This window comes from Suricata suricatta, chromosome 17 (assembly GCF_006229205.1).
Source record: "Suricata suricatta isolate VVHF042 chromosome 17, meerkat_22Aug2017_6uvM2_HiC, whole genome shotgun sequence".
Lineage (NCBI taxonomy): Eukaryota > Metazoa > Chordata > Mammalia > Carnivora > Herpestidae > Suricata > Suricata suricatta.
In genome coordinates, this window is record NC_043716.1 from 34,104,401 (window position 1) to 34,114,183 (window position 9,783).

Here is a 9,783-nt window from a genome sequence, read left to right on the forward strand (position 1 = left end):
CCGCAGCCCGCTCCCCGCGCAGCACCCAGCCAGACTGGAGCGCTCCTGGCGCCCCGGCGGCTCGCGCTTCCTCGTCCCTCCCACCGGCGGCGGCGGCGGCGGCGGCAGGTACGGTGAGCCCAGCCGGTACCTCCGGAGTTAACTCCTCCCCTGCCGGCCCGCAGCCCGGGGACCGAAGACGAAGGCGGCCGGACGCGGGGGCGGAGGAACTCTTGGCGAGGAGAGGACAGGATGGTGGCCCTGGGGGGGGGGGGGCAGGGACACTCCCCTTCCCATCCATCCCTCTGGCAGGGCGCCCGTTCCTTCTCGGCGGGCGATGGGCATCTGCCGCCCTGCCCTGCCCTGCCCTGCCCGCCCTGCCCTGAACCCCGGGAGACCTGGACTTTGGAAAGGTTATTTTTTCCGAACCCATTCCAAGAGCCAAAAAGAACGTCGATAATGAGTAGCCTATCCCCGCAGCTGAAAGTGACTTTTTCTCTGCAAGACTAGCTTCTGTGTGGAGGGAAGTTCTTCTGGGTGTCTAGCCTGTACTCCCTTTGTTATAATGTCAGTTTCTTTTCTACTTTACTCGGGCGTTGGGATAACGCCTACCCCCTATCCTGTCCAATTCCTGTAACAGGAAACTTTTGGCCAGAGCCTGGGGCTGTAAAGTTCCCCGGGGCCAGGCTGAATTCTGGGGCTGGGGTCAAGGGCAAGCCTCCTGAGAAGCTGAGGAGTGAGGCGGGCAAGGTGTCCCTGAAAAGCTGTCTCCAGTCTTCACTACTTACCCTCCCTGTGACCCAGTGAGTGATGAGGACATGGTGCTCCTCTCCCAGTGGAGTCCTTGACTATCTCTGACCTCTGCAAACCCCCAGGACACTGAGGACCCTCATTTGAAATTCCCCAGAGGGGGTCCCATCCCCCATCATCTCACTCATATCCTTGTCTCCTTCCTGGAACTCCAGGACCCCTTCAGTCCTCAGAAACAGCAAAGGTCAAGTCCTAGCACCCCTCGGAGGTTATGAGGGTGACGAGGTACCCCTGCAGTTGGAGTGGTCCCAGTCCGGACCGTGCCGACGGGGCGTGATGGGTGGGCCCTCTGCTCTGTGGCCCTCCAGGCCCAGCTTGCTCTCTGGCTGCAGCCCCCAGCACGCACCCAGCCTCCTCCCCCACCATCTGCCAGGCGGGTGCGCGGGGAATGCAGATGAATCTTAATATCAGCCTGGGCCAAGTGCGATGAGGGAGACAGATCCTGCAGAACCCAGACAGCATCACAGAGCCCCCTGCCTTCCCCCAGCGCCCTGGGCGGTACCTGTATGCAGTAGCCTTTCCCTGAAGGCGGTGGGGGGTACGTGCATGTCTATCAAGGACCCCCCTCCCCCTTCCCAAAGTCAGGGGAAGAAAGAACAGATAAATCCTTGTCTGGCCTCTGAGCCTCTGGTCTGGCTGTGAGGAAGAAGCTGTTGGCCTGAGCGTGGGCAGCTGGTTTCCGAGCGCGGCTAGGCAGAGGCGTGGCTGGGCCCCCTCCCTGTCCGTCCTCAGAAGGTCCTACCTCCAGGAGAACAGTGGGGCTCAGCAGAAAGAGCACAGGTTTTCAGGCCAGACAATCCTAGATGCCACTCCAGGCCCAGCTGTGTGACCTTGGGCAGGTTGCTTCGGTTCTCTGATGCCAGTTTCCCTGACCCGTTGTTGCAAGAACTGAAAGAGACAAGAATGTGCAAACCCAGCTGAGGTACAGTGGCTGGCGGGCAGTCGTGTGGGAGTGCAATCAAGGGAAGTTTTTGCTTTTCTACTTCCTACACAGTCGCTCTGGCCACGCCTCCTGCCAGGCTTGCCCTCCCTGCCCTCTCGGCCATTGCTGGCTCTCCCTTCCTTCAAGTTTCCCCTCTGCATTCATCTGCCAGCCACTAGTCGAGCCTGTCCTCAGTGCCAGGTCCCGGGCCAGGGTCTGGGATACAGAGATGAATGGGCCCACCTCTCTGCCCCCAAGGATCTCACTGGCTGGTGTGGGAATTGATTATGATTCGGTGTGGTGGGTACACTAACGGATCCCTGTAACAGGCATGGATGCACCAAATATGGAGCGGGCAGGGTCCAGGAGGGTCAGGAGGGCCTTCTGGAGGAAGTGGTGCCGAGGTCATGAGGAGTCAGCCAGCAAGGGCCATTCCTGGCAGAGGGCACTGACCGGTCGCGGGATAGGAGGCTGGGACCACAAGCCATGTGCTGTTACTGGAGCGCAGAGGGGAGGGGAGGGGAGGAGGAGAGGTCAGAACAGGAGGCTCTTCTGTGTCAGGTCATGGGTTAAGACCTCTGAAGGGTTTTCAGGGGGCTGAGGATTATTGTCAGATTGAATTTTGGAAAGGTTTTGGAGAGCTCACTGGAAGGAGGAGACTAGAGGGAGGGAGGTGGAGTGGGGGGGATAAAGGCAAAGGTCTGGGGAGAAAGGAGGAGCCGCTGAGGACGTCTTTAGGAGGGAGAAGAACCAGGATGTGGTTGTTGCTGAGATGAGGGAGGAAGGGAGAAGGAGTCAAGTGCCATACCGAAGTTTCTGGTGTGAGCCTCAGGCAGGAGGCTTGCCGAGGTGAGCGCCAAAGGCTGGGACTAGGAAGGTGGGTTCTGGAGAAAGGATGGTGGGGTCAGCTTTGGTCATGTCAAGTCTGGGTGCTGCTGGCCACCCAAGGGCAGAGTAAAGTCTAGCCCGGGGTGCAGGGCGCTTGCATGCGCAGAGGAAGAGCAGCACCCGAAGGACCCCAGTGAGGAGCTGACAGCCCTGGACACGGAGGGCAGGCAGGCTGGTACTGGCAGTAGCGGGGTACCTTGGGGTTCTCACAGTTGTGTGCCAAGCAGCATGGGGGTCCTATGCAGATTCTAGGGTCTCACCCCAGGGAGCCTTTCAGGAGACAGGAGTCCACCACCACGTATTTTCATAAGCCTCTGCCCCGCCTCTCCCATCCCAGGGGATGCCCTTGGGGGCTGCCTCTGGACTTCACTTTGATAAACTCTGTCAGGAGTGTCAGGAAAAAGGGAATGAACAGCAGCCCAAAGGAACACAGTGGCCTGGGAGGGTGGGTTGGCCAATTTCTCTGGCAACTGCACCTCACCCTGCTCCTTCTAGCTGCTTCGACGGTGGGAAGATGGACCACAGACTCGGTGAGCTGCGTGCATGGCCGTGCTGGTGGCAGCCCCCCTGCATGTCTGCCGTTCAGGCGAGCCCTGGGCTCCCAGCCTCCTCAGTGTGTCCCCGCGCCCATGCGCACGCTGGAAGCAGGTGGCATTTGCTTAGGACCTCTGCTCTCGCCTGCTTCTGCCTTGCTCTGGGAAGGATCCTGTCCCTCCCCTCCTCCGCGAGCCCCCCCCCCCCCAGTGCTCCGGGAAAGCAAACAGCCCAGTGGTGCCTGATCAGTGCTTATTGAATGAATGGGAAATGGGGTTCCTGATGCTTTGAAGGCAGAGAGTGCATGCCCTTGAGCCAGCCAGAGCCAAGAGGTCTGGTGGCAGGGGGTGGGGGGGGGGATGTGGGGAGTGGGAGGTGGGGAGGTGGCCACAGATCACGATTGTCGATAATTCTCTCATGTTTACCTGGCAATTTGCACTTGGCAGTAATTCCAACACGAGGTGTTCTGACCCAATGCTACATCCAGGGAACTAGGGGAGCCCTGATTCAAAAGAGGGGGCCAAGGACGAACCACAGAGAATTCAGTCCTGTGATATGGGGATCACCCCGGCTGGGAGGGGAAGGAAACGAACCTTTCCGGAAGAGGAAGCAACTCCTGAAAGGGCCGGAGATGAAAGCAATGGAGGGGGTTTCTGATGAAGGCGACATGAAAGGGTGATCTGTTCCCCACATAGTGGCGGGGCCCCGACTTTCATGTCGGGTCCTGGGCTTGGTGTGGAGGTACAGCTGTGATGGGCAGTCCGCATGCGCACGGAGAGCTGGGGCTCTTGAGAGGGATGGAGATTAGCCAGCCAAGCACACAGAGACACAAGCTCCTAGATGGTGGGTAGTGCTGTGAAGGTGGAACCCAGCAAGTCCCCAGTGGGAGGGGAAACTGAGGAGGGGCTGGGGAAACTCTGCCATTTCAGCTGGGATCTAATGACCCGGAGGCCTTGGTCGCAGGGGGGGCAAGGGAGGGTCTTCCAGGCAGAGGGAACAGTGCATGCTAGGACCTTGGGACTAGAAAGCCTTAGTACCTCAGACAGACTGAAGGCAGTGAGTGTGGCCAAGGAAGGGACAGAGAGGGCCAGCAAGGTGGGCGGGGCCGGGTGGCTCAGGGCTTTGTGGGTCTGGTTAAAGATTTGGAGTTTCATCCTGTGATTAAGGTGTTTTGGATTTATTACAAGTGTTTTTTCAATTTTTTAATGTATTTTTTTTTATTTTTCAGAGAGACAGAGACTGAGCAGGGGAAGGGCAGAGAGACAGGGAGACACAGAATCCGAAGCAGGCTCCAGGCTCTGAGCTGTCAGCACAGAGCCCAACATGGGGCTTGAACCCACATACCGTGAGATCATGACCTGAGCCGAAGTTGGACGCTCAACCCACTGAGCCACGCAGGCGCCCCATTACAAGTTTTAACCAAGGGTCAGATCTACACTCAGAACGACCACTAGAAAGGTCACTCGGACAGCAGTGCAGAGGGTAGATGTGAGAGGGGGTAAATGTGGAGGCTGAGAGGTGACGGTGGGCTGAATGAGGACAGACGCCATGGGGAGAAGGACAGGACATCTAAGGGGTGCAATGGAGAGAATTTCGACTCCGGGACACTTTGAGGAGTCAAAGGTGATTCCCAGCTTCCTGGCCCAGAGAACAGGGCAAACAGTGGGTTTGCAGGGGGAGATGTATCACCCCTCCTCAACAGGTGGAGTGTCAGGTGCCACGAGGTGGGTGCTCAGGTGCAGGGAGTAGCTGGGGGCGGAGTGTAGGACCCACAAGAGGGACCAGATCTGGAGGTGCAGGAGCCTGGAGGATCATGGGAAGTGAGATGACTAGGGGCCTGCAGAGAACAGAGCACGGCAAGGGTGCACAATGGGGCTCCCGGGGCCAGTCGTGGAGGGAGGAGGGAGGGGGAGGAGGGATGGGTGAGGGACAAGGAGCAAAGGAAGCAGGTGGGAGACCTCTGGCCCCGAAGGCCCTGAGGGAAGCCAAGGCGCCCACTCACATCCCAGGCCTGCATGCCTCGGGCTTTGAGAGGTCATTTTGTCTATGCCCCTGCCTCTCGTGGGATCTCACCACCCGACACGGACCTTCTCCTGGCTGGCATGGCTCCCACATGTGCTCTCCGAGAGTGAAGAGGGCCAGCACATGGAGTCCAGCAGGCTTGGGTTAGGGAGTATCTCTGAGATCTCTGTCTGGGTCATCTTGGGTGAATCTCTCCTCTTCTTTGGGCCTCAGCGGGAGTCACACTGCTCACCTTATGGGGAGGGGACTGATGGGTGGGAGAGCATCTGGCCCTCTGCTGGGCGCCTAGTACCCCCTGGTCTTTTGTCAGAACTGAGGCAGCAGAGAATGGTTTGTAAACAGAGACACGCTGAACAAAAGGATTCTGGCCTGACTCCTTGCTGCTACATCTCCGCATCTTCCAAGGTGGTGAAGGAAGGGGGAGAAAACAAGGCCTGAGCGGGGCCGCTAAACTGCAGGACACCTGGCCGGGAGCCGACACCTGGCACCCGGTCACCTGTCCGCCACCTGTCGCCTGGACCTGGGTCGCTGTGGCCAACACCAACTCCCGCAGGGGGCGATGGAGAGACTGCACGGGCGTGTCGTGTCGGAGGCGAGTGGGGTCAGCGCGCCCCCTGGTGGGCAATTGGGGAGCCTCCTGTAGGCGCTTTGCGGGTTGAGGAAGGCGAGGACCTCAGGCCACGGCCCCCCACCCCCGCGCCTGCTGGTGCCCGGACTCCTCCTCTCGAAGGTGTCCGGGGCCCAGGGGTTTCTCAAGAACTCTTCAAACAGCCTGTGGCGTGTGCTACCCAGAGGGGTCGTTCTGGAGCTAGATCGCCTGGGTCTCAGTCCCGGGGCCGCTGTGTCTTGGGCAAATGACTTCACCCGCCTGTGCTCCAGGTTCCTCGTGGGGTCAATAACGGTACCCATGTATAAGGTTGCTGAGAACAGAGTGTGGTATATAGCAAGTGCCCAATAAATGCTGGCTATTGTGACATTCGCATTCAGTTCCTCGTTCAACCAGATTTTCAAATGCGGAGAGGTGGGGCTGGGAGCGGTGGGGACAGCCCCTTAGTGGAAATAGCCTCAACGGGGGGGGGGGGGGGCGTACACTTTGGTGCCCGGAATTGAGCCTCGGCTTTTTAATTTATGAAATGGGTCAATATAATATTTGCAGCGAGAAGTTCTTGCTTCCTTTTTACGCAAGGGGTGCGGGGTGGGCAAAGAGGCAGGGCACCCCAGGATCCGCATGTTCTCCCGCACCCCTGCTCCTCGGGTTTGCCTCCTGAAACCCGGCCACATGGGCCCGAATTCAGGGGTGCGCACCCCTTCCCTCTGGATACCTCCGTCCCTCACCATGGACACTGGGGACAGAGCGCCGAGTGGTAGCCATCTCCGAAGGTCTGAAGCACACCCGCCCACCCGCCCACCCACAAAGGGCTGCCCCCACACTTCTGCCCGTCACCCTCACCCGCCATCTGTCCCCAGGGCGTCCGGACGCGCTGGGCTGTGTCTTCCATTTCCAGGCCGGTGGTGACGCCTGGTGGCGGAGAAAGGGACAACCACGACCTCCGCTCTGCAAGGCGCACTGTAGCTGGGGATGGTTGGGGGGTAGGTGGAGGGTGGGGGGTGGGGAGCAGGAGCTGTTAGGGGGGGTCCAGGAGGTAGGAAAGCTTCCCAGGGCAGCAGGGGCCTGGGCTTCTGTTAGGGTCTTCCATCCAAATCAGATCAGCCGTGGGGCAGGAGGCGTGAGGGACAAAGATTGGAGTTCATAGCCAGATGAGACACTGGGGAGTCCAGAGGAAGGCTTCCCTAGTTTTCTCCCTCCACCCCATTTGGGGTCATCATCGTTCCCTTCTGGTGCCTCAGTGCCCCAAGGTTTCCATGGGAGCAAGGTAGAGCAGGACATGGGGGTGGGGAATGGCCACAGCCTGTGAGGAGTCTCCGTCTGACCCACGGAGGCCTGATGACCTGCAGCAGACTAGGAGGGGCAGCAGGAAGGATGCCCACCTGAAAATGTTTTTATGACCCCTGTTGTGTCCTGGACCACCATCGGAGTGTGGCTGCCAGCACCCATTTCCGGCCAACTCAGCACCCGCCTACTCCTGGCCCCGGCAGGCTGGCGGCGCCTGACCTCAGCCCAAAGGCAGAGCCGCCTCACTCCTGCACGCCAGGCCCGAGGGCAGCCACCTCTGGCGTTTCACAAACGGTGCCAACTCAGGGTATGTGAAGTCATGCCCATAACATTCTGAGCCACAGACATGTGGCCTCCCGTGTTCCCCCCTCCACGAAGGGCCCCACCCTCCAACTCACTGGAATCCTCAGTGCCGGCCTCGCCTTGGGCCTCTCTCCCCAGTGTCCGATTGCATCTTTTCCCTCCCTTTTCATGACCCCGCCATGACTCACCGGACCACAGCAGCCCAGAATGGTCCCTCCCCACCACTCCTTACCTCCCCCCACCCTGGCCAGAGGGAGATGGGTTTCTGAGATGCTAACAGGATCTTGTCCCTCTCCTGGTGCCACAGGCCCAAACTAGCCAAGCCATACTGAGAACATTTTCTCTTATTTAAAAAAATGTCTAACATTTTATTTATTATTGAGAGATAGGGAGAGACAGAGCATGAGCATAGGAGAGTCAAAGAGAAGACAACACAGAATCGGAAGCAGGCTCCAGGCTCCGAGCTGTCAGCACAGAGCCTGAAGCTGGGCTTGAACCCACAAGTGGTGAGATCATGACCTGAGCCAAAGCCAGACGCTTAACCCACTGAGCCACCCAGGGATCCCTCCTAAGACCACATTCTAACCATTATCCGAACTCTCTCATTTAATTGCACAGCCCAGTAAGGTAGTTTCTGTTATTGCCACATTTTACCGATGAGAGATGAAAAGCTTCAGGAGATAAGGTGACTTTCTCATGAATCCACAGCCAAAACTCTTCAGAGCCAGGATTTGAACCCAGGCGGTCTGGTTTCCAGAGCCCACGCTTTTACCCGCCCCACCAGTGTCCTGAAGTGAGGTATTTGTGGTGTTGGCTGAGGGATTCCTTAAATAGCACCGATGGACGATCTTCATTTTCATAGAGATGTTTCTTTTTAAGGATTCTCTTCAACTTTCCTTTATTGATAGCAAGGGATGCCGGTTTCTTGTTTACGGGAGTCAAACAAAATGTCCCTTGAAAATGAATTTGATTTTGGTGGGCGGGGAGCAGCCAGCTGAAAGACAAGCCCTAAGGGTGGAGTGTGGACATGGCCGTGGGTGCCGGCATGCTCACTAGCACATGCTGCTTCTCAGGGGAGAGCGCAGTCTCTTTAGCTCACTTCCGAAGCCTCTGGCCCTGCTTACCTCGCCAGCTGGCCTCCCCTTTCCCTTCCCTACCCTCTCCCCCTTGCTGGGGCCTCGGAACCCGGCTCTCCAGATACACCAGGCTTTGTCTGGGCTTGGCGCCTTTTTTTTTTTTAAGTTTAATTATTTATTGAGAGAGAGAGAGAGAGCAGAGGAGGGGAAGAGAATCCCAAGCAGGCCTGACACAGGGCTCGATCTCATGAACCTCGACGTCATGCCCTGAGCCAAAATCCAGAATTGGAGGCTTAACCTACTGAGCCACCCAGGCGCCCCATCTGGGCTTGGTGCCTTTATACACACTGCTCCCTCCGCCCCACCTCCCATTCTGGGAGGCCAGCACGTCCTCTCATCTGTGGTGGATTTCCTGGCTCAGGCATCATTTCCTTCTCGAAGCTTTCCTGGAGTGGCGTTGCCACCTCACCTGCCCCTGGTCCCCCAGAGTCACCTGTCCCCACTGACTTTGCTATCCCCCCTCCCCTCCCCAGAAAACACAGAAGCTCTGAGCCGCATTCCAGGCTGCCCTGAAGACAGTGCCCTCGTCCAGTGCCGTCCCGTGGGGCTCCACGGGTAATGTCCCTCCTCAAGGATCCCTTCGCTGGCAAGTGCCCCCTTCCAGCAGCCTGATTCCCGCCCCAGAGCCCAGCACTCCCAGCCTGGCACCCCACCATGCCCCAGGGGGATTGCGTCACCAAATGAAATATTTTCATTTCCTCTCTATTGCCTCCCCTCCTGGCACTGGGAATGGGAGCCCCATGAGGGCAGTGGGCATAACGGCCACTGTCTGATGCACCCGGGGAGCCCAGGCTTCACGCAGTAAGACACGTAGTGGGTCTTACTGCTTCCTACTTGTTGAGCAAATGGCCTTAGAGAAACAGAGACAACACTTCTTCAACCCTGCTGATGACCCCAGAGGTGTGGGGCTGGGAAGGGAGAGAGGAGATTCTCCAAGTTTCCTCTAGATCCCTCTGGTTTGTTTCAGCTGTTACCAAGAACATGTAGTGCTATGGCTTATCATTAAAAGACAATCCAATAAAGTTAACAAAAAAAAAAAAAAAGAAGAAGAAGAAGAAGAAGGAAAGAAGGAAATAAAGTAAAACTTTCATTTCCTGGGGGAAAAAGAAGAAAAAAGCAGAAGGCTTCATGCGGGGAATTGTCTGGTGTGTTGGGGAGCACAGGTAGCCGCCTGAGGCTGGGGATTGAGGTGAGCTGAAGAGGATGGGGGTGGGGTGAGTGCGGAGACAGGGAGATTCTAGAAATGTTATAGGAAGGGTCTGGGTCGCGGGGTGGGAGGCAGAGGTGGGGCTGGA

General features: G+C 57.9%; 1 protein-coding gene across 1 annotated transcript in view; it reads right to left on the minus strand.

Moving 5' to 3' along the window:
- Positions 1 to 7,211, minus strand: part of NXPH3 (neurexophilin 3) — a 10,614-nt gene extending 3,403 nt beyond the window's left edge. The window contains exons 1-4 of the mRNA XM_029927012.1: positions 7,145 to 7,211; positions 6,491 to 6,674; positions 5,652 to 5,769; positions 131 to 211 (exon numbers count right to left, since the gene is read on the minus strand). Of these exons, the coding sequence (XP_029782872.1) occupies positions 131 to 211; positions 5,652 to 5,769; positions 6,491 to 6,674; positions 7,145 to 7,211 (450 nt within the window). The remainder of the gene's footprint in view (positions 1 to 130; positions 212 to 5,651; positions 5,770 to 6,490; positions 6,675 to 7,144) is intronic.
- Between the last annotated feature and the right edge of the window lie 2,572 nt (positions 7,212 to 9,783).